The sequence below is a fragment of the Pecten maximus genome, chromosome 16 (assembly GCF_902652985.1).
Source record: "Pecten maximus chromosome 16, xPecMax1.1, whole genome shotgun sequence".
NCBI classification, from domain to species: Eukaryota; Metazoa; Mollusca; class Bivalvia; order Pectinida; family Pectinidae; genus Pecten; species Pecten maximus.
The window spans coordinates 37,364,956-37,390,412 of NC_047030.1; the positions used below are offsets into that span (position 1 = coordinate 37,364,956).

Consider the following 25,457-nt stretch of genomic DNA (forward strand, 5'->3'; position numbering starts at 1 on the left):
CTATACGGACTCGTCGGGACATTTCTTGGACATATGTCTGGACAATTCCCATTTCAGACATCAATTATGGAGTAACTATCGTGGATTATTGACCATAACTGACCCTAGCCCTTCTAACACTGCTAAATGACCACTAATTGGTCAGACAAATTAAATGCCTATTTCATCACATTAGGTGTGGTAATTGCATTACGGAAATCAGACAGACAACAGCGTGCCGGATGTCAGACAGACATCAGTATAGGTCACTCCTAGTTATCTCGAGGTTATGACACCACACAAGAAAAGTACAGTACATAGTGATTTAAAGTACTTTAGGCGGCGGCTATGAGAAAAAAAATGTATTAAGTAAATGTACATGTACTGTTACGATCAATCAGTGAACATACCTTATATGGTCATCAAAATTAACATACCTTATATGGTCATCAAAATTAACATACCTTATATGGTCATCAAAATTAACATACCTTATATGGTCATCAAAATTAACATACCTTATATGGTCATCAAAATTAACATACCTTATATGGTCATCAAAATTATTGGCATCGTTAAGATCTTGCTGAATGAGCAGACGAAGTTTGTCATCAAAATCTTGTATTTCCTGAAAAATAATAATCAAACTGAGTATAAGTGGAATGGCAAATTGCTTTTGTGTACTTGTTGGTTTAAAGGAACAAAAGTTTAATTAAACACGGAAAAAACTACTGCAATGACAAGAAAAACAATTTGTGGAGAAGATGAGTTGACCATGTAAATCTGTTCACTGTCACAAAAGCATTATACAACGTTTCACGCGGCTGATGAAAAAATCAATAGCAATCCAGAAACAATTTACGCCCAAAAAGTGTGGGCAATATTATAACATTGCAATATATGAATGTGGCATTAAATAGCCCAGTCATCTGCAATGATTTAATTGCGCTCAGAGAGTCTGATAATGTTTGTCATCACAACAATGAGACATGAAAATTATTTATCTGATAGAGACATGATCGGCGAAAGTCACACAGCAAATAAAGCTGGTCACCCAGAAAATAAAGCTGTGTAATACCCCAACTTTTAACACCTCCACACAGTAAGTTTAAGCTGTGTAATATTCCACACAGTAAGTTTAAGCTGTGTAATACCCCAACTTTAACATCACCACACAGTAAGTTTAAGCTGTGTAATATTCCACACAGTAAGTTTAAGCTGTGTAATATTCCACACAGTAAGTTTAAGCTGTGTAATATTCCAACTTTTAACACCTCCACACAGTAAGTTTAAGCTGTGTAATACCCCAACTTTTAACACCTCCACACAGTAAGTTTAAGCTGTGTAATACCCCAACTTTTAACACCTCCACACAGTAAGTTTAAGCTGTGTAATACCCCAACTTTTAACGTTCTCCACACAGTAAGTTTAAGCTGTGTAATATTACAACTTTTAACACCTCCACACAGTAAGTTTAAGCTGTGTAATACCCCAACTTTTAACACCTCCACACAGTAAGTTTAAGCTGTGTAATACCCCAACTTTTAACATCTCCACACAGTAAGTTTAAGCTGTGTAATACCCCAACTTTTAACACCTCCACACAGTAAGTTTAAGCTGTGTAATACCCCAACTTTAAACATCACCACACAGTAAGTTTAAGCTGTGTAATACCCCAACTTTTAACATCTCCACACAGTAAGTTTAAGCTGTGTAATACCCCAACTTTTAACACCTCCACACAGTAAGTTTAAGCTGTGTAATACCCCAACTTTAAACATCACCACACAGTAAGTTTAAGCTGTGTAATACCCCAACTTTTAACACCTCCACACAGTAAGTTTAAGCTGTGTAATATTCCAACTTTAAACATCACCACATAGTTAGTTTAAGCTGTGTAATACCCCAACTTTTAACATCTCCACACAGTAAGTTTAAGCTGTATAATACCCCAACTTTTAACACCTCCACACAGTAAGTTTAAGCTGTGTAATATTCCAACTTTTAACACCTCCACACAGTAAGTTTAAGCTGTGTAATATTACAACTTTTAACATCTCCACACAGTAAGTTTAAGCTGTGTAATATTCCAACTTTTAACACCTCCACACAGTAAGTTTAAGCTGTGTAATACCCCAACTTTTAACATCTCCACACAGTAAGTTTAAGCTGTGTAATATTCCAACTTTTAACATCTCCACACAGTAAGTTTAATCTGTGTAATATTCCAACTTTTAACACCTCCACACAGTAAGTTTAATCTGTGTAATATTCCAACTTTTAACATCTCCACACAGTAAGTTTAAGCTGTGTAATACCCCAACTTGTAACACCTCCACACACTAAGTTTAAGTTGTGTAATACCCCAACTTTTAACATCTCTGAACAGTAAGTTTAAGCTGTGTAATACCCCAACTTTTAACACCTCCACACAGTAAGTTTAAGCTCCACACAGTAAGTTTAAGCTGTGTAATACCCCAACTTGTAACACCTCCACACAGTAAGTTTAAGCTGTGTAATACCCCAACTTTTAACATCTCCACACAGTAAGTTTAAGCTGTGTAATATTCCAACTTTTAACATCTCCACACAGTAAGTTTAAGCGGTGTAATACCCCAACTTTTAACACCTCCACACAGTAAGTTTAAGTTGTGTAATACCCCAACTTTTAACATCTCCACACAGTAAGTTTAAGTTGTGTAATATTCCAACTTTTAACACCTCCACACAGTAAGTTTAAGCTGTGTAATATTCCAACTTTTAACACCTCCACACAGTAAGTTTAATCTGTGTAATACCCCAACTTTTAACATCTCCACACAGTAAGTTTAAGCTGTATAATACCCCAACTTTTAACATCTCCACACAGTAAGTTTAAGTTGTGTAATACCCCAGCTTTTAACATCTACACACAGTAAGTTTAAGCTGTGTAATACCCCAACTTTTAACACCTCCACACACTAAGTTTAAGTTGTGTAATACCCCAACTTTTAACATCTCCGAACAGTAAGTTTAAGCTGTGGAATATTCCAACTTTAACATCCATCACACAGTAAGTTTAAGCTGAGTAATATTCCAACTTTTAACATCTCCACACAGTAAGTTTAAGCTGTGTAATACCCCAACTTTTAACACCTCCACACAGTAAGTTTAAGCTGTGTAATACCCCAACTTTTAACACCTCCACACAGTAAGTTTAAGCTGTGTAATACCCCAACTTTTAACATCTCCACACAGTAAGTTTAAGCTGAGTAATATTCCAACTTTTAACATCTCCACACAGTAAGTTTAAGCTGTGTAATACCCCAACTTTTAACATCTCCGAACAGTAAGTTTAAGCTGTGTAATATTACAACTTTTAACATCTCCACACAGTAAGTTTAAGCTGTGTAATACCCCGACTTTAACATCCATCACACAGTAAGTTTAAGCTGTGTAATACCCCAACTTTAACATCCATCACACAGTAAGTTTAAGTTGTGTAATATTCCAACTTTTAACACCTCTACACAGTAAGTTTAAGCTGTGTGATACCCCAACTTTTAATATCTCCACACAGTAAGTTTAAGCTGTGTAATATTCCAACTTTTAACATCACCACACAGTAAGTTTAAGTTGCGTAATATTCCAACTTTAACATCTCCACACAGTAAGTTTAAGCTGTGTAATATTACAACTTTTAACACCTCCACACAGTAAGTTTAAGCTGTGTAATATTCCAACTTTTAACACCTCCACACAGTAAGTTTAAGCTGTGTAATATTCCAACTTTTAACACCTCCACACAGTAAGTTTAAGCTGTGTAATATTCCAACTTTTAACACCTCCACACAGTAAGTTTAAGCTGTGTAATATTACAACTTTTAACACCTCCACACAGTAAGTTTAAGCTGTGTAATACCCCAACTTTTAACACCTCCACACAGTAAGTTTAAGTTGTGTAATACCCCAACTTTTAACATCTACACTCAATAAGTTTAAGTTGTGTAATACCCCAACTTTTAACATCTCCACACAGTAAGTTTAAGCTGTGTAATATTACAACTTTGAACACCTCCACACAGTAAGTTTAAGTTGTGTAATACCCCAACTTTTAACACCTCCACACAGTAAGTTTAAGCTGTGTAATATTCCAACTTTTAACACCTCCACACAGTAAGTTTAAGTTGTGTAATACCCCAACTTTAAACACCTCCACACAGTAAGTTTAAGTTGTGTAATATTACAACTTTTAACACCTCCACACAGTAAGTTTAAGCTGTGTAATATTCCAACTTTTAACACCTCCACACAGTAAGTTTAAGTTGTGTAATACCCCAACTTTAAACACCTCCACACAGTAAGTTTAAGCTGTATAATACCCCAACTTTTAACACCTCCACACAGTAAGTTTAAGCTGTGTAATATTCCAACTTTTAACACCTCCACACAGTAAGTTTAAGTTGTGTAATATTACAACTTTTAACACCTCCACACAGTAAGTTTAAGTTGTGTAATACCCCAACTTTTAACATCTCCACACAGTAAGTTTAAGCTGTGTAATATTACAACTTTTAACACCTCCACACAGTAAGTTTAAGTTGTGTAATACCCAAAGTTTTAACATCTCCACACAGTAAGTTTAAGCTGTGTAATACCCCAACTTTTAACATCTCCACACAGTAAGTTTAAGCTGTGCAATATTACAACTTTTAACACCTCCACACAGTAAGTTTAAGTTGTGTAATACCCCAACTTTAAACACCTCCACACAGTAAGTTTAAGCTGTGTAATATTACAACTTTTAACACCTCCACACAGTAAGTTTAAGCTGTGTAATATTACAACTTTTAACACCTCCACACAGTAAGTTTAATCTGTGTAATATTCCAACTTTTAACACCTCCACACAGTAAGTTTAATCTGTGTAATATTCCAACTTTTAACATCTCCACACAGTAAGTTTAAGTTGTGTAATATTCCAACTTTTAACACCTCCACACAGTAAGTTTAAGCTGTGTAATATTCCAACTTTTAACACCTCCACACAGTAAGTTTAAGCTGTGTAATACCCCAACTTTTAACATCTCCACACAGTAAGTTTAAGCTGTATAATACCCCAACTTTTAACATCTCCACACAGTAAGTTTAAGTTGTGTAATACCCCAGCTTTTAACATCTACACACAGTAAGTTTAAGCTGTGTAATACCCCAACTTTTAACACCTCCACACACTAAGTTTAAGTTGTGTAATACCCCAACTTTTAACATCTCCGAACAGTAAGTTTAAGCTGTGGAATATTCCAACTTTAACATCCATCACACAGTAAGTTTAAGCTGAGTAATATTCCAACTTTTAACATCTCCACACAGTAAGTTTAAGCTGTGTAATACCCCAACTTTTAACACCTCCACACAGTAAGTTTAAGCTGTGTAATACCCCAACTTTTAACACCTCCACACAGTAAGTTTAAGCTGTGTAATACCCCAACTTTTAACATCTCCACACAGTAAGTTTAAGCTGAGTAATATTCCAACTTTTAACATCTCCACACAGTAAGTTTAAGCTGTGTAATACCCCAACTTTTAACATCTCCGAACAGTAAGTTTAAGCTGTGTAATATTACAACTTTCAACATCTCCACACAGTAAGTTTAAGCTGTGTAATACCCCGACTTTAACATCCATCACACAGTAAGTTTAAGCTGTGTAATACCCCAACTTTAACATCCATCACACAGTAAGTTTAAGTTGTGTAATATTCCAACTTTTAACACCTCTACACAGTAAGTTTAAGCTGTGTGATACCCCAACTTTTAATATCTCCACACAGTAAGTTTAAGCTGAGTAATATTCCAACTTTTAACATCTCCACACAGTAAGTTTAAGCTGTGTAATACCCCAACTTTTAACATCTCCACACAGTAAGTTTAAGCTGTGTAATACCCCAACTTTTAACACCTCCACACAGTAAGTTTAAGCTGTGTAATACCCCAACTTTTAACACCTCCACACAGTAAGTTTAAGCTGTGTAATACCCCAACTTTTAACATCTCCACACAGTAAGTTTAAGCTGAGTAATATTCCAACTTTTAACATCTCCACACAGTAAGTTTAAGCTGTGTAATACCCCAACTTTTAACATCTCCGAACAGTAAGTTTAAGCTGTGTAATATTACAACTTTTAACATCTCCACACAGTAAGTTTAAGCTGTGTAATACCCCGACTTTAACATCCATCACACAGTAAGTTTAAGCTGTGTAATACCCCAACTTTAACATCCATCACACAGTAAGTTTAAGTTGTGTAATATTCCAACTTTTAACACCTCTACACAGTAAGTTTAAGCTGTGTGATACCCCAACTTTTAATATCTCCACACAGTAAGTTTAAGCTGTGTAATATTCCAACTTTTAACATCACCACACAGTAAGTTTAAGTTGTGTAATATTCCAACTTTAACATCTCCACACAGTAAGTTTAAGCTGTGTAATATTACAACTTTTAACACCTCCACACAGTAAGTTTAAGCTGTGTAATATTCCAACTTTTAACACCTCCACACAGTAAGTTTAAGCTGTGTAATATTCCAACTTTTAACACCTCCACACAGTAAGTTTAAGCTGTGTAATATTACAACTTTTAACACCTCCACACAGTAAGTTTAAGCTGTGTAATACCCCAACTTTTAACACCTCCACACAGTAAGTTTAAGTTGTGTAATACCCCAATACCCCAACTTTTAACATCTACACTCAATAAGTTTAAGTTGTGTAATACCCCAACTTTTAACATCTCCACACAGTAAGTTTAAGCTGTGTAATATTACAACTTTGAACACCTCCACACAGTAAGTTTAAGTTGTGTAATACCCCAACTTTTAACACCTCCACACAGTAAGTTTAAGCTGTGTAATATTCCAACTTTTAACACCTCCACACAGTAAGTTTAAGTTGTGTAATACCCCAACTTTAAACACCTCCACACAGTAAGTTTAAGTTGTGTAATATTACAACTTTTAACACCTCCACACAGTAAGTTTAAGCTGTGTAATATTCCAACTTTTAACACCTCCACACAGTAAGTTTAAGTTGTGTAATACCCCAACTTTAACATCTCCACACAGTAAGTTTAAGTTGTGTAATACCCCAACTTTTAACATCTCCACACAGTAAGTTTAAGCTGTGTAATATTACAACTTTTAACATCTCCACACAGTAAGTTTAAGTTGTGTAATACCCAAAGTTTTAACACCTCCACACAGTAAGTTTAAGCTGTGTAATACCCCAACTTTTAACATCTCCACACAGTAAGTTTAAGCTGTGCAATATTACAACTTTTAACACCTCCACACAGTAAGTTTAAGTTGTGTAATACCCCAACTTTAAACACCTCCACACAGTAAGTTTAAGCTGTGTAATATTACAACTTTTAACACCTCCACACAGTAAGTTTAAGCTGTGTAATATTACAACTTTTAACACCTCCACACAGTAAGTTTAAGTTGTGTAATATTACAACTTTTAACACCTCCACACAGTAAGTTTAAGCTGTGTTATACCCCAACTTTTAACATCCATCACACAGTAAGTTTAAGCTGTGTAATACCCCAACTTTTAACATCTCCACACAGCAAGATGACAATTGGAACAAACCTTTTATCTGATAATTGTAATAAAAACATTACCTGGCAATTGGAAGACACAATTGAAGAAACTGTTTACTCAACAATTGGAACAAACTTTTTATCTGACAATTGAAAGAACTTTTTATCTGACAATTGGAACAAACTTTTTATCTGACAATTGGAACAAACTTTTTATCTGACAATTGGAACAAACTTTTTATCTGACAATTGGAACAAACTTTTTATCTGACAATTGGAACAAACTTTTTATCTGACAATTGAAAGAACTTTTTATCTGACAATTGGAACAAACTTTTTATCTGACAATTGGAAAAAACTTTTTACCTGACAATGGGAGAAACTTTTTACCTGACAATTGGAACAAACTTTTTACCTGACAATGGGAGAAACGTTTATCTTTATAGAAATGAGAGGCTATATAAATGACAATATCATCAGCAGTGAGTTTGCTAGCTGTCTTTTTTTGCAGGAATTTGAATCTTGGGTTTTGCTAACCCTGGTAAATTCTTACTTCATCAAATGATTACAAAATATTCAGCCGCAACAGGGGAAAATACAGAAAAAACTCACAACATACCAAACAAAAAAATCAAATGTTTGTGATGCATACACTGTATGTAAATCCCTAGAGGCCGAATTTCAGGAGGCCAGGTACACGGAAGTCAGCACTTTACTCCCAATACTCTATACCTCATCATTACTGGTAATGTCAGCCCTTGTTTTACTTTCTGTATAAGGTGGCCACTGATTGCCTTTCTAGTGTGAATTCCAATTTCTGTTGGAGTTTTAAGACCCCCTAGGACCAGAGGAAAGATAGAAAAATTTAGATTCTACTCCTTTCGTATGGATAATGACACCTTCAAGACTTCATGGCCAGCCTCCTTTATCATCCTTCCCTAAAAACGGATTGACATTTATTTTCTATTTGGGGAATTAAGAGTATTTTATGTTCCAATTTCACGTGATTTAACAAGCCATTGTAAGCTGGTCATGCTGAGGCATCTGACTTGGTAAGGTAATAGAAACATTCCACAATCTTGGTTAAATCTTATCACAGATATGGCAATGACCTATCCTTATAAAGGTCACAACATCCAAATTAAAAAAAGAGAGTGTTCCCAAGATTATTCAGTAAATTAATCAAATTCAAATTAACAATGGCCACTAAAAAGGGAATAAGAAGTAAAAAATACATATATTCTGATAAGCACATAGTGGTTGTCAGGACAACAGTCTATCATATTTATCTTATACTTCCAGTGTTTATAGGGACCTTCGGACAAATCTAACAGAAACATATCACATTCGGACAACTCTAACAGAAACATATCACCTTCGGACAACTCTAACAGAAACATATCACCTTCGGACAAATCTAACAGAAACATATCACCTTCGGACAAATCTAACAGAAACATATCACCTTCGGACAAATCTAACAGAAACATATCACCTTCGGACAAATCTAACAGAAACATAGCACCTTCGGACAAATCTAACAGAAACATATCACATTCGGACAAATCTAACAGAAACATATCACCTTCGGACAAATCTAACAGAAACATATCACCTTCGGACAAATCTAACAGAAACATAGCACCTTCGGACAAATCTAACAGAAACATATCACCTTCGGACAAATCTAACAGAAACATATCACCTTCGGACAAATCTAACAGAAACATATCACCTTCGGACAAATCTAACAGAAACATATCACCTTCGGACAAATCTAACAGAAACATAGCACCTGCGGACAAATCTAACAGAAACATATCACCTTCGGACAAATCTAACAGAAAACATAGCACCTTCGGACAAATCTAACAGAAACATATCACCTTCGGACAAATCTAACAGAAACATATCACCTTCGGACAAATCTAACAGAAACATATCACCTTCGGACAAATCTAACAGAAACATATCACCTTCGGACAAATCTAACAGAAAACATATCACCTTCGGACAAATCTAACAGAAACATATCACCTTCGGACAAATCTAACAGAAACATATCACCTTCGGACAAATCTAACAGAAACATATCACCTTCGGACAAATCTAACAGAAACATATCACCTTCGGACAAATCTAACAGAAACATAGCACCTTCGGACAAATCTAACAGAAACATATCACCTTCGGACAAATCTAACAGAAACATAGCACCTTCTATATCTACATCTCTTCCTTCTTCAGCTTAGTAAACTCTGACTGCAAATAAATCAACATATTCGCAGAGAAAAAAGTCCCAGTGGATTAATAAGCACGGGAATCAGAAACATAATTTTGATGTTGTCTTATAACTTGTGACGTTATTGGAACGTAAACTAGACAACGCCATTTTAAAAGGACTGATCAATGCAATTTTACTGTTTTCTCCTGTTACCCCATATGATCTCTGTACAATAAGCTAACGTCAAGTGAGTATTTTGTCAAAAATTAAACTGAATATTGCGGAAACAGGTGCATATTTAACTTCTCCACGAGGTAAGCTAATTAACAACAAATGGCTGAAGCGTACGCGTGAGTTCCTAGAGAACATTTGACCAAGTCGTCACTACTAAATCTGTGTCAATTACATGCTTAGCTTGACAAGCATAGCAGGAGCTAATCTGAGACGGAAATTGTGGATTGTGAATATATCAACTAATTAAAGACACAAGTTAACAAAATAAAAAGAAACAACTCAACATTTTTGTATAATAATGGGGCCGCGGTGGCCGAGTGGTTAAGGTGTACCGACACTTTAACACTAGCCCTCCACCACTGGGTTGCGGGTTCGAAACCTACGTGGGGCAGTTGCCAGGTACTGACCGTAGGCCGGTGGTTTTTCTCCGGGTACTCCGGCTTTCCTCCACCTCCAAAACCTGGCACTGTCCTTAAATGACCCTGGCTGTTAATGGGACGTTAAACAAAAACAAACCAAACCAAAGTATAATACCTTTTATGTTTTAATCAGTTGATATAAACATATAAGCTCATTAGAACAATGACAAAGGTCCAAATTTCAGTTAGGGCCATCTGTTGACCAGCTTATTAGAACAATGTCACCAAATGTCAGTAAGGGCCATATCTGTTGACTATCGATACCATTAGAACAATGCCACAGGTCCAATTTTCAGTTAGGGTCATCTGTTGACCTGCAGCTCATTAGAACAATGCCACAGGTCCAATTTTCAGTAAGGGTCATCTGTTGACCTGCAGCTCATTAGAACAATGCCACAGGTCCAATTTTCAGTAAGGGTCATCTGTTGACCAGCTCATTAGAACAATGACAAAGGTCCAAATTTCAGTTAGGGCCATCTGTTGACCAGCTCATTAGAACAATGCCACAGGTCCAATTTTCAGTAAGGGTCATCTGTTGACCAGCTCATTAGAACAATGCCACAGGCCCAGATTTCAGTACGGGTCATCTGTTGACCAGCTCATTAGAACAATGCCACAGGTCCAATTTTCAGTAAGGGTCATCTGTTGACCAGCTCATTAGAACAATGACAAAGGTCCAATTTTCAGTAAGGGTCATCTGTTGACCAGCTCATTAGAACAATGCCACAGGCCCAGATTTCAGTTAGGATTATTAGTCTTGTTACAACAATCCATCCAGGGGGGAACAGGGCCAACGGTTGATAAGATTTTCAAGACGGCAGCCATCTTGATACATGTCACATTGAGGCAAATATTCATATAAGGACCAACTATAAACTATGGCCTACCATCTGATTGGAGTTTTGTCTACATATAATCATCCATTTAGGAGGAGTAGCATTACAAAATAAAATTCATGATGCCAGCCAGACAACAGATCTGGACATTATAAATGACAAGCTCTTCTGGTATTTGACCATGAGCTTAATTATAACCTAAAACACATTTTTTTTTTTTTTTCAAATATTTCCCTGGAACATAAACAAAATGAAAAGGAAACTATTACAGTGTTTTATAAAAGTAAATTAAGCAAGCTATATTTGTAAATGACAAGTAGACTAGTCAGTTACAAAGATATCTTTTTCTTTTTGAAGTTTGAAGATTTTAACATGCATACATTATTTATTAACTAATAGTACATGTTATTACCTCTATGACCTTAAGTCACTATTAAAATACACAATTAGTGGTGATTACAAGCCCTGCAGGCTGCCAATGATATACATGTATAAGTTTCTGAATTTAGAGTTCTTAAGAAGAAGTGAAGTGAAATTTTCACTGCACTTGACGTCTAGTAAAATTTTTTTTTTAAATCTGGATATCTGGACAGTACACTTTGTCAATGTGTGCTAATAATAATGAAAATTCAGAGAGCATCGAGACAGAATTTGATTACTCTGACAACACATACAGCTGCAACATGTCTTGTGCAAAGACCTGAAATCAATAAAGAACGAACAATCGGTTTCCGAGCATATTCTCTAAAGAATGAATCTTTTACTGTTTGAAGGGAAATCCCCTGAAATGATGGTTAATATACATATATATCTAGGCAGATTCTGAACTGATATGGTTAATATACATTTGTACATTATATATATATATATATATATCTAGGCGGATTTTGAACTGATATGGTTAATATACATTTGTACATTATATATATATATATATATATCTAGGCGGATTTTGAACTGATATGGTTAATATACATTTGTACATTATATATATATATATATCTAGGCGGATTTTGAACTGATGGTTAATACATTATATAAATATATATCTAGATGGATTTTGAACTGATGGTTAATACATTATATATATATAAATATATATCTAGGCAGATTTTGAACTGATGGTTAATACATTATATATATATATATCTAGGCAGATTTTGAACTGGTGGTTAATACATTATATATATATATATATATATATCTAGGAAATGATGGGATATGTGGAGACACACACAAGGTGGCGCTGTTGTCTGCTCGTAAAACTTTGGCTGTCACTAATCGCTACATACCGCCACAGTTTAATTGCTTCCAACATGACAAAGCTGTGTCTTACATAACTCAGTCTAGCACATTACTGAGGCCAAAGAATAAAATATGTGTTTCAAGTTTCCCCACTGACCCTTGTGATCTCATCCTTTCTGCGGCCATGTATATAGATATATATACCAATGTTTTGGTATCTCCCGAGCTAACTCTGGCTTCACGAGGTATATCAATTAGGCCCAAAACAACTCTTAGCATTTTGAAGCTTTGTGTTTGATAATTGGTCTGTAAAATATGAGCTCTATTTATCTCTGTACAAAGCCATTTCTCAGCTTCCAGTAAGGAACTGGCGATACCTGACTGTATAACTGTTGTATGTCAGTGTGTTTAACATTTCTGGCAGTTCTGTTACTGTAATGGAAATGTTACATTCATATATCAAATGTTTATAAAAAACACAATTCTGCAAGACTTTTAACAACGTTCTTAGGCCTGATTTGTACATAAAACAACAGACAAAGTATGAAGTTATTATAGCATATAACATATACTTTTCGTACTTGAAAATAAACAGCAGCAAAGCAAACAGGAAATCAATATGATGGCCCATAGGAATCAAGGGTTTCAGTGATCTAGACTTGAGAATAATTCCATAGGAGAACATGATCTTTGTTGTTTTCACAAACTCCTCCCTGTCTCAAGACACCGACGTTAGCTGTGTAGCGATTGTCTTAACCGGTGTTCATCAGTGACTGTCAGGCGATGTAGCTATTAAAGTGCTCCTAACATAGCTATATGGAGTTGTAGAAAACAGGGACAACAATTTGTTAAAAAAATAATTATATAAATATATATGACAGGCTTGTATTTTACTGATAAACTGGATTTTCATGGGGTCTTACCTCATTTTAAGTATGCACATCAGTGTAATATATCAACGTGTCTTTAGGTCAATATGATATGATAAAAATACAAAGAGCCCAGAGGGCCTGTATCACTCACCTACAATGTAGTTGGATTAGAACAAACGTCAAAATAATGTTCATGTTCAATTTGTTAATATCTATATTTGTCAATGTCAAACAAGGCTATATATATATATATATGGTTATAGGGTGGGTATCCCAATGCTTACAAAAATATATCAAACAATCTAAGTCCCTAGGAGTGGGGAAAGACCCCAGGGCCTATATCTAAAACAGGATTGTGTTTATCCCTTGATGTCCAGCAATGATATATATGGTTATGGGGTGGGGATCTCAAGGGTTCAAACTAGTAGCAATGTAAGGGATTTAGCTCAATATCCACTATTGTGCATGCCCTGCCCCACCGCCCCAGGGAGCCACATTCTCCATTTATGCAACATTAAATCATATTTGCTCAGGCCAGGTGAGCTAAAAAGATTAAAATTGGATTTAAAACAAGCTTTACCTGGTAAATTATGAGTATGACAATATTTCAATATTTTTCACTCGTGCATTTTATATACTTAAAAACCAAAGTTAAAAACATCGAAAAATTAACAGCGTAAAAAAGTGCGGGAATCAGGAACACGATACATGCCGTCATCTCTTTATGACGATATTCCACATCAACTTTACGGTGCATTTTGAAAGGACTGATCAACGCAATATAAGTGTTTTCTGCTGTTATCGGAGAATCTGTGTATGAATAGCTAAAATCAAGCGAGTATTTTTTCAAAAACTAGTCTGAATATTTTAGAAATACAGCAAAATAACAAATTTATCTATCTTCTCTTCGGCAAGTTTTAATGAGGTGAAAGGTTCAATCTGATTGGTCGAAGACGAAAAAAATTGATATTTTCACTGCAAAACTTTTATTTTCACTGCAAAATCTTATATTTTCACTGCTCGTCGCTGCAGTGAAAATATAAGTTTTATTAGTTTGATAAATTTCTATACATCACTAGTAAAAATGCAATAAATAAATATATGGTAACTGTTAACATTAGTTATATATAGATCTAGAGAGGTTACATAACAAGTGGTCGTTGGATATGGAATTTATTTCACAAAGGTAAATTTTTTTTATGTAACAAAAGAAACAGGCTTTAGCATTGTCTTTTGTAATTTTTATGGATGTAAAAAAAAAACTAACCCAAATTTCTGCAGGTGATATTTGATTTGATATAAGGCCTAATAGAAGGAAACTTTGCTAGATAAAACTGTGAATCAGGAAATCACACAAATGTATCTGACTGTAAATTCTTCTCACTTCAGATGTGATACACGTATATAATCACCCTACCAATTTAGTCCTGTGTAATGTGACCTAGATATATCCTAGTTAATATAAACATATGGACATTTCCCAGCATTTATAACTGACATTTTACATTTTGTTGTCAATTACAATGTGAACACCTTGAACTCACATGGGAATCAAGTTTACTACAGAATTACGATATATTACTGATGGAGGCTAAATGATTATACAAGGGCTGATTGATATGTTGTGAGCCTCGTACTGAAGGAGGTACGCAAGGTTATTCATTTTAATATTTTTATACTATTCTCTGACTATATAGGGCTGTGTACCCAAGGACTGGTCTCATTTGGTTAGTTGATATCGAAGAGGTAGCACGTACTCTAATCGTTTGCTAATCTGAACCTTTTTGAGGAAGATCCTGCTAACTTTCTTCAGAGATTTGTCACTATGAATGAAACATGGGTCCATCATTTTTCTCCAGAGGCCAAAGAAAAATCGAAACAATGGAAGCACCCTGGCTCTCCCCCGCCAAAGAAACCAAAGACTGTTCCATCAGCTGGGAAGGTTATGGCCTCGGTTTTCTGGGATGCAGATGGTATTCTGCTGATAGATTATCTCCAAAATGGATAAACAATCAATGGCACATACTATGCTTTACTTCTGAGGCAGTTATGTGAAAATATTAAACTTAAGCGCCGCGGAAAGCTCACTTAAGGTGTGTTATTCCATCAGGACATACTCCTGTTCACAAGTCTATCACTGCTATGGCTGCCATTCACGATTGTGGCTTTAAATCGACTGAGCATCCGCCTTATTCACCTGATCTCGCTCCATCAGACTTCTATCTATTTCCAAAACTGAAAACAGCTATTTCATGCACCCACTTTCAGTCCGATGAACACCGCTGGCAGAAGTGTAAAGATACTGAAGGGGATTATGTTGAAAAATAATACAATATCATATGTTCGGCAAATTTCTGAAGGGTGCAGTGTAGCACATATCTTTATAAATATATTCCTAAAATGCTCACTTACCCAAAGTTGAAAATCCTACAAAAATTCTGGTAATCATTGGCACTAAATTAAAGTAAAGATACTTGTCACCAAAGGTCACTAAGGTCAAATGGTATATTTGTAGGACAGAAAAGATCAGATACTTGTGGGACAGAAAAGATGAGATACTTATAGGACAGAAAAGATCAGGAACTTGTAGGACAGAAAAGATCAGATACTTATAGGACAGAAAAGATCAGGAACTTGTAGGACAGAAAACATCAGATACTTGTAGGACAGAAAAGATCAGATACTTATAGGACAGAAAAGATCAGGAACTTGTAGGACAGAAAATATCAGATACTTGTAGGACAGAAAACATCAGATACTTGTAGGACAGAAAACATCAGATACTTGTAGGACAGAAAACATCAGATACTTGTAGGACAGAAAACATCAGATACTTATAGGACAGAAAACATCAGATACTTGTAGGACAGAAAACATCAGATACTTGTAGGACAGAAAACATCAGATACTTGTAGGACAGAAAACATCAGATACTTGTAGGACAGAAAACATCAGATACTTGTAGGACAGAAAACATCAGATACTTATAGGACAGAAAACATCAGATACTTGTAGGACAGAAAACATCAGATACTTGTAGGACAGAAAACATCAGATACTTATAGGACAGAAAAGATTTGATACTTCTAGCTAAGACAGAAAAGATCAGATACTTGTAGGACAAGAGAGATCAGATACTTGTAGGACAGAAAACATCAGATACTTGTAGGACAGAAAAGAAAGTTCCATACATAAGATGCGTTTATTTAATGTGACAATATATTAGGGAAAATACTAAAGGCATTAATCACAAAGGAAGAAAGGAAAGTTCTAGCTATACACACAGACAATCATTCCTTAAAAGTCTTATATATACACGTCAAGTAAAGATTAAACTTCATTTATGAATATGCATGTTTCTCTCAGTAGAGCCCAGAGTCAGTATTAGAACTAGAAGCTAGCTGTAAACAGTTCGCAGCAGTTCAAAACTACTCAAAAACACCCAATCGTAGTGATTAAAGTAACACCATTCATTACCTTCAGCCAGGAGTGTACATATCCATTAATTCTCTCTAATATAAATCGTATCTACCGCAGGATTCCATACCCATTCTTTATGGTATAAAATGTATCTATCTACAGGATTCCATACCCATTCTTTATGGTATAAAATGTATCTATCTACAGGATTTCAGACACTTGTTTTGACTCCTGACTAATTTGAGGTATATTTTTCCAAGGTTGGTTGGTACAAACCTGTTTGATGCCGTGTGGTGTCGTTTCTTTGTGACTGGGTGGTAGAAAGACGTCGTGCACGTTACGTCGTATGATGTAACCGACAATCATACCAACCGCCAAGCAGGCAGCCAGGAGGAGAAGTTTTAAGGCACAACCTTTATGTCCGCTAAAGAAGGACAACTTGGAAGTTGATGCATTGTCAAGGTTCTTGTATTCGATGTCGACCTTTTCTGACTCAGCATCCCATCGTGACACTTGCTTCCCCGCAATGTATTTACCCTTGGTGGGCATCCTGTAAACAGTAAAATTTAAAATATTTTAAAATTTTAATCGTAAATCATACACATTGATTATTATAACATTATCTTCTTATAAAAGGCCCATCAAGGGGTCTTTTTAATGGTGGAAAAAAGGAAATCATTCTGAAAATTAATTTTAAAACAGTAGTTTTTTTGCCACAGCAATGTTGATCATTTTCACTTCATTATTTTTTGTTATTATGATTATGATTATTTTTAAATGTTTAAAATGGCTACGAAATTGGATTTCAACAGAGCTCCAAAACAATAATTGATTAAGATAATATACTGATCATTAAAGTTCAAATTTACCAGTTCAGTTAATTTTGAGTTTAAATCTAATATTCAAGATGGCTGCCATGTATAAGATATTAAGTTTAAAGATTGTAAGCTTAACAATCCAACACGCTATAGATCTACACCATACAATTCCGAAATTTTCTATAACACAAAGCTAGATATAGATAGATATAGAAATTCCTATATCTACCAAAGCGAAGAAGCAATATTCCTGTGTGTTATCAAAACCTTGTTGTCAAACTTAAATGATAAAATGTATCAGTATTATATACCATGGTTTGTTTGCTGTGTTTATCTGTCAATCTTACAAGGATAAAATATATCACTTAGTAGATATTTTATTATAAACCATGGCTTGGTTTCTGTGTTTATCTGTCAATCTTACAATGATAAAACATATCACTGAGTACATATATTATAAACCATGGCTTGGTTTCTGTGTTTATCTGTCAATCTTACAAGGATAAAATATATCACTGAGTACATATATTATAAACCATGGCTTGGTTTCTGTGTTTATCTGTCAATCTTACAAGGATAAAATATATCACTTAGTATATGTATTATAAACCATGGTTCATTTGATGTGCCTATCACCCTGTAAGCCAGCCAGACTCATATTGAGGCAATCAGTCTCTTTGTAGCAGCTTGTGGCTACCTCACCTCACAACATACAAGAGGCTAATCACAAATATGTGACTGTATCAAGGACAACATGAACATAACTACAATAGACCAGGATGGTCAACAATCTCAGTTTCCCATGAAACATAAACTACCAAGTGTATATCTATCAAACAACAAACCATTATTCTTATTGTATCTTATTGTAGTTTATTGTATTTCCTGTCCTTCTTATATATATTGTGATTGTATTTGTAATTTTTTGTGTTTTGATAAAGGGGCGGATTGCCTCGAAAATTTAACAAACCTTATTGTTTACACTGTTTGAATTACTTCTTTGCCCCATTCTATCAAACAACATATATACATGAACCATGTACCATCTCATCTCTGTAACCTATACTGACCCCAGACACCCAGCCCTGACCTGTACCATCTCTGTAACCTATACTGACCCCAGACACCCAGCCCTGACCTGTACCATCTCTGTAACCTATACTGGCCCCAGACACCCAGCCCTGACCTGTACCATCTCTGTAACCTATACTGGCCCCAGACACCCAGCCCTGACCTGTACCATCTCATCTCTGTAACCTATACTGGCCCCAGACACTCAGCCCTGACCTGTACCATCTCATCTCTGTAACCTATACTGGCCCCAGACACTCAGCCCTGACCTGTACCATCTCATCTCTGTAACCTATACTGGCCCCAGACACTCAGCCCTGACCTGTACCATCTCTGTAACCTATACTGGCCCCAGACACCCAGCCCTGACCTGTACCATCTCATCTCTGTAACCTATACTGGCCCCAGACACCCAGCCCTGACCTGTACCATCTCATCTCTGTAACCTATACTGGCCCCAGACACCCAGCCCTGACCTGTACCATCTCTGTAACCTATACTGACCCCAGACACCCAGCCCTGACCTGTACCATCTCTGTAACCTATACTGGCCCCAGACACCCAGCCCTGACCTGTACCATCTCTGTAACCTATACTGGCCCCAGACACCCAGCCCTGACCTGTACCATCTCTGTAACCTATACTGGCCCCAGACACTCAGCCCTGACCTGTACCATCTCATCTCTGTAACCTATACTGACCCCAGACACTCAGCCCTGACCTGTACCATCTCATCTCTGTAACCTATACTGGCCCCAGACACCCAGCCCTGACCTGTACCATCTCTGTAACCTATACTGACCCCAGACACTCAGCCCTGACCTGTACCATCTCATCTCTGTAACCTATACTGACCCCAGACACTCAGCTCTGACCTGTACCATCTCATCTCTGTAACCTATACTGGCCCCAGACACCCAGCCCTGACCTGTACCATCTCTGTAACCTATACTGACCCCAGACACCCAGCCCTGACCTGTACCATCTCTGTAACCTATACTGGCCCCAGACACCCAGCCCTGACCTGTACCATCTCTGTAACCTATACTGGCCCCAGACACCCAGCCCTGACCTGTACCATCTCTGTAACCTATACTGGCCCCAGACACTCAGCCCTGACCTGTACCATCTCATCTCTGTAACCTATACTGACCCCAGACACTCAGCCCTGACCTGTACCATCTCATCTCTGTAACCTATACTGGCCCCAGACACTCAGCCCTGACCTGTACCATCTCATCTCTGTAACCTATACTGGCCCCAGACACCCAGCCCTGACCTGTACCATCTCATCTCTGTAACCTATACTGACCCCAGACACTCAGCCCTGACCTGTACCATCTCTGTAACCTATACTGGCCCCAGACACTCAGCCCTGACCTGTACCATCTCTGTAACCTATACTGGCCCCAGACACCCAGCCCTGACCTGTACCATCTATGTAACCTATACTGGCCCCAGACACCCAGTCCTGACCTGTACCATCTATGTAACCTATACTGGCCCCAGACACTCAGCCCTGACCTGTACCATCTCATCTCTGGAACCTATACTGACCCCAGACACTCAGTCCTGACCTGTACCATCTCTGTAACCTATACTGGCCCCAGACACCCAGCCCTGACCTGTACCATCTCTGTAACCTATACTGACCCCAGACACCCAGCTCTGACCTGTACCATCTCATCTCTGTAACCTATACTGGCCCCCAGACACTCAGCCCTGACCTGTACCATCTCATCTCTGTAACCTATACTGACCCCAGACACCCAGTCCTGACCTGTACCATCTCTGTAACCTATACTGACCCCAGACACCCAGCCCTGACCTGTACCATCTCTGTAACCTATACTGGCCCCAGACACTCAGCCCTGACCTGTACCGTCTCTGTAACCTATACTGGCCCCAGACACTCAGCCCTGACCTGTACCATCTCATCTCTGTAACCTATACTGGCCCCAGACACTCAGCCCTGACCTGTACCATCTCTGTAACCTATACTGGCCCCAGACACCCAGCCCTGACCTGTACCATCTCTGTAACCTATACTGACCCCAGACACTCAGCCCTGACCTGTACCATCTCATCTCTGTAACCTATACTGACCCCAGACACTCAGCCCTGACCTGTACCGTCTCTGTAACCTATACTGGCCCCAGACACTCAGCCCTGACCTGTACCATCTCATCTCTGTAACCTATACTGGCCCCAGACACTCAGCCCTGACCTGTACCATCTCTGTAACCTATACTGGCCCCAGACACCCAGCCCTGACCTGTACCATCTCTGTAACCTATACTGACCCCAGACACCGAGCCCTGACCTGTACCATCTCTGTAACCTATACTGACCCCAGACACCCAGCTCTGACCTGTACCATCTCATCTCTGTAACCTATACTGGCCCCAGACACTCAGCCCTGACCTGTACCATCTCTGTAACCTATACTGACCCCAGACACCCAGCCCTGACCTGTACCATCTCTGTAACCTATACTGACCCCAGACACCCAGCCCTGACCTGTACCATCTATGTAACCTATACTGACCCCAGACACTCAGCCCTGACCTGTACCATCTCATCTCTGTAACCTATACTGGCCCCAGACACTCAGCCCTGACCTGTACCATCTCATCTCTGTAACCTATACTGACCCCAGACACTCAGCCCTGACCTGTACCATCTCATCTCTGGAACCTATACTGCTCCAGACACTCAGCCCTTACCTAAGATCATTAAAGGCAGAGCTACAACACATATGATTTACCATGCCACTTTGTTTTATACCAAAACATCAAGCTTTTAACCACTTCTACCTTCTCCTAGACAGTGTGCCTATGTATTATAATCTTTGACTTAATGAAAGATACACTGTATACCGTTGATATTGGTACCTACAATCTTCACCAAGGCCTGCTAATAAATAGACCACAGGAGTTTGACATTCTACCACTGTAACAAAGCATGATCAATTGAATTTATTTCAATGTCTCTGTGAGGGAACGAACCTATGGATTATAGTCTTACAATCAACTGATCGAGCTAAAGCGAAGTTCTCTCCAGCCGAGAGGTCATTAATATTATGGCTAGTATTTTACCTGAGGGTTATATTACCGGACAGATGACCAGCCGAGAGGTCATTAATATTACGGCTAAGTATTTTACCTGAGGGTTATATTACCGGACAGATGAACAGCAACAATGCTCCTAGTTCAGATTTTAATTGTCACTGTTTACCATTCTGTGTTCATGTACATGTATAGATGTTTAAATAATCATCACTGAACATAGCCACATGCGACCAGAGATGTTACTTGGTCGGAGATGTAATCCAGACTCTCCATATTCAGGCCTGGCCTGATATTTGTCAAGTTTAATTTAATGCCAATTATACTAGACAGAAAATTGCTTACACAATATATGGAATGTAACCATGCCGATACAATTTACAAAATATTGTCACTGAACCAATGATGGCAGCTATCAAAATATCAGAACTGTCACAGATTTCATCCTGTCAATGACCCGAGGCCACCGATATTCACAGCTGCAAAACTAACATATAATATATGTGCTGTACATGTATTATGATAACACAGCTAAGTACGTTACCCTCGACATATTACTAATAATTCCATTTAAAGTACACTATCAGTTTCCAAATTCCATAGTGTAACAGTTACTCTCCCACCATGGAAGAACTCGTCCATGATTTTCCAGGGGTTTACAGTGATGCTTTCACAAATAAGTATGTCCCTACTTCAAGCTAAAGAGAAGTTGACTCTAGCTGAGAGGTACAATACAGCTGGTATTTTACCAGGGTTACACCAATGAGAAGATTAAATAGTCCATGTAAAAATACCAGAGCCGACCGCAAAAACAAATTAACTTTCAAATATTACTCAAGGATCCGATTATACATAACTTAATTGATGCTAATTCAACAGGTTTGTGTTGATACATGTAAAAAATAGGTAATAAATAGCTATAGGGACAGTACTTGGACCCTTTTTATTCTTATGTCACATCAGCAGTGTATAAGCTCAAAAGTATGTCTCTTTGTAGATGATTGCCTTCCCTAAAGAGAAAAAAATAATACAGTGACCAACAGTACCAACTATTACAAGAAGACCTTCATAATCTGGAACAATTGGCAAGAAAATGGAGTATGAAATTCATCACCAAAACATGCTACCTCATGATCATGAACATCTAGGAGAACAATTCTATATCCAGGACACACATTAGAACAAGTGAAAACAAACCCATACCTCGATCGGACTAACGATATGGGACAATTTGAAATTAAACACCCACATTTTGAACATTACAAAACAAGCTACATTTTTTGTAGTTCCACCCTAGGCTCCCTAAAAGAAACACTACCCATCCTTGTGCAAGAAAACAACATATATATTCCTGGTACGTTCCATGCTACTTCAACAATGTTAGAGGTTTAACACCGTGAGATACTTTTGACAGTCGCAGTCGGCAAAATCATATCTGATAGAAAAAGAGCCAACCAGCTGCCTCTTATGTTATAGGAAGCCAGATTTATCAATAACAACTATTGGACCAGGGACGAAGGATAAGTCACACGGCTGTTAGACAACCTGAAACTCCCTACATTGTAGGTGTGTGCAACAGACTGACCTTCGTGTACAAAATAGTTGAGAGAAAGTTACCATCTATACCCCCAGAGGAAACCTTAACAAGGCAATTAATGGCCATAGAGAAGTATATAAAGCGAAGTATTTCAAAAACTACATCATTTTGAACACAAAAGAAAAAAATGTCATAAACAATTCCAAACCACTTACAATACCAACACACAACTGTGACCAATACAAGAATTAATTCTTTGTACGCACAGAAATAGACTAACCATCTGGATGATGAAATAGTATGTGCCTCATGATTGAAGGCTTTCAGGAATGCATTCATGCACCAATAGTCCCTTCTAACCTTCTCTATACCATTGTATTAAAAATGGAAATAGGTACTACAACATATTAAGATATAGATCTTTAGATATTATTGTTTGCTTGGTGCGATATACGATAAGGAGACAAGTCACAGAAAACTTTTCAGAATTTTTACCTAAGCTGGAAAAAAAAATTCTATAGTGATCCATTTCACTGACTCCTGGTGGTTATTTTTTATAATACATGTAATATTAATACTGCAGGGTATTTTTACACGGAATCATATTATTTCTTTGATAGAACGTTAATTGTAAGCTCCTGTGAATGGACTGTCAAAGCAAATTACTATTTTTGGATGATGATTAAATGAGTAGATTTTAGAATGTGTTCGCCCATATTTTTTTCTGATTGCATAATTAGACTGTAATCACTAATAAGAGAAATAGTTATGTTTATCAAATATCTTTGTTTCTATAATTATCAATATACACACTGTACGAGGAAGTCTCATTTTCGATCAAAATAAAAAAGCAAGATTTAAAGTCCATTAGTCAGCTAGTGTAACAACCATTTAAAGCTATATTTCTTCAATTTCAAACGTTAATCATCGTAACAGAATTAGAAGTAATCTTATTCACAGCTCTGCTGATGATGAACTTGAGTAAACACAACATATCAACAAGCGACAGTGTTTTTGGCAAGTGATCCATACAAATCGAATCAAATGTTTTACCTTTGCAGCTCCAGATTGATGTTTAACAATACCCGATGTATTCCTAAGAATTGTAGTTATCCTGTGACATGTCCATGTGTTAAATTAACAGCGAATAGCAGTTTTTTAACTGCAAATGAAGATCTTTTTGACGTGTGTTTCCATGTCGTTTTCTTGCAGGTCTTCAAAACGTTTGTAAAGAAAGACCACAAGCACGTTAAGCGTTTTATTGATCAGGGATATTCTAATTAAACGTATAAAAAGAGCCAAAACCCGGATAAAATTGACGGATTTGATCATTTTACCATGACAATGCAATATGATCCATCAAAGACGCATGCACGTTTGTATAGGAGACCTAGAGGGCAGATATATCCAGTACGTGTGTGTCAACTAACATACATTGACATACTGTCTGCATTAGTAACCATAGCAAAAATAAATCTCAAGAAGCAAGGTTGGGTTCCATGGCTAATCCTGAATGATGAGTTTGTTTGTCTTTTCTTCTTCGTGATCAACAAACTTGTGTAAAACAGGGATCTCAGCTAGCTCCATTTAGGCTAAGTTTTCTGGTCGATGCAGAGACTAGTAAAGTATGTATGACTTACGGCCTAATCTGATACAAACTGTGTGATATTGTAGGCCTACAGTATTAGTTTCATATTAAAACACATCTATTGACGGAAAGAGTAATATAAAGATGTGCTAGGACCCGTTCATCCTTTTGAAAGATATCCCTGTATACTCAAGGGTACACACATCCATTTAATTGTACAAAATTGAATCCTTTCATAGCATACAAATATATCAAGAACTACACATGTATATTTATGCTATAGAGAAAAAATGTTTGGATTTTTCAAACCATACTAGATTAGTCTAACTTAGGAATTAAGTTGATCAATATTATAAATATCTAATTATGTTTTCTTGACTGGAGCACTCTCTTAGAAGGATACTGATCAGACCAGGCTTAAGTTTGAGTGTGACACTGATCAGACCAGGCTTAAGTTTGAGTGTGACACTGATCAGACCAGGCTTAAGTTTGAGTGTGACACTGATCAGACCAGGCTTAAGTCTGAGCGTGACACTAATCAGTCTAGGCTTAAGTCTGAG

At 37.2% G+C, this 25,457-nt stretch overlaps 1 protein-coding gene across 1 annotated transcript; it reads right to left on the minus strand.

Annotated features, from left to right (window-relative positions):
* LOC117344810 lies at nt 1–24,514 on the minus strand. The gene is made up of 4 exons (XM_033907635.1): nt 24,363–24,514; nt 17,092–17,365; nt 525–607; nt 1–37 (listed from the first exon to the last, which is right to left on the minus strand). Exons 2-4 carry the CDS (start codon nt 17,362–17,364, stop codon nt 1–3), a joined length of 393 nt encoding a protein of 130 aa, XP_033763526.1. The 5' UTR covers nt 17,365; nt 24,363–24,514.
* Nucleotides 24,515–25,457: the final 943 nt, after the last annotated feature.

Bases quoted from the DNA above. Each gene is read 5' to 3' on its own strand.
- LOC117344810 (XM_033907635.1), bottom strand. From the start codon at position 17,364: ATGCCCACCAAGGGTAAATACATTGCGGGGAAGCAAGTGTCACGATGG. The intron at 608-17,091 runs GTTTGTACCAAC...ATTATTTTTCAG, and splicing joins CACCACACGGCATCAAACAG to GAAATACAAGATTTTGATGA. The intron at 38-524 runs GTATGTTAATTT...GGAATTGTCCAG, and splicing joins AATTTTGATGACCATATAAG to ACATATGTCCAAGAAATGTC.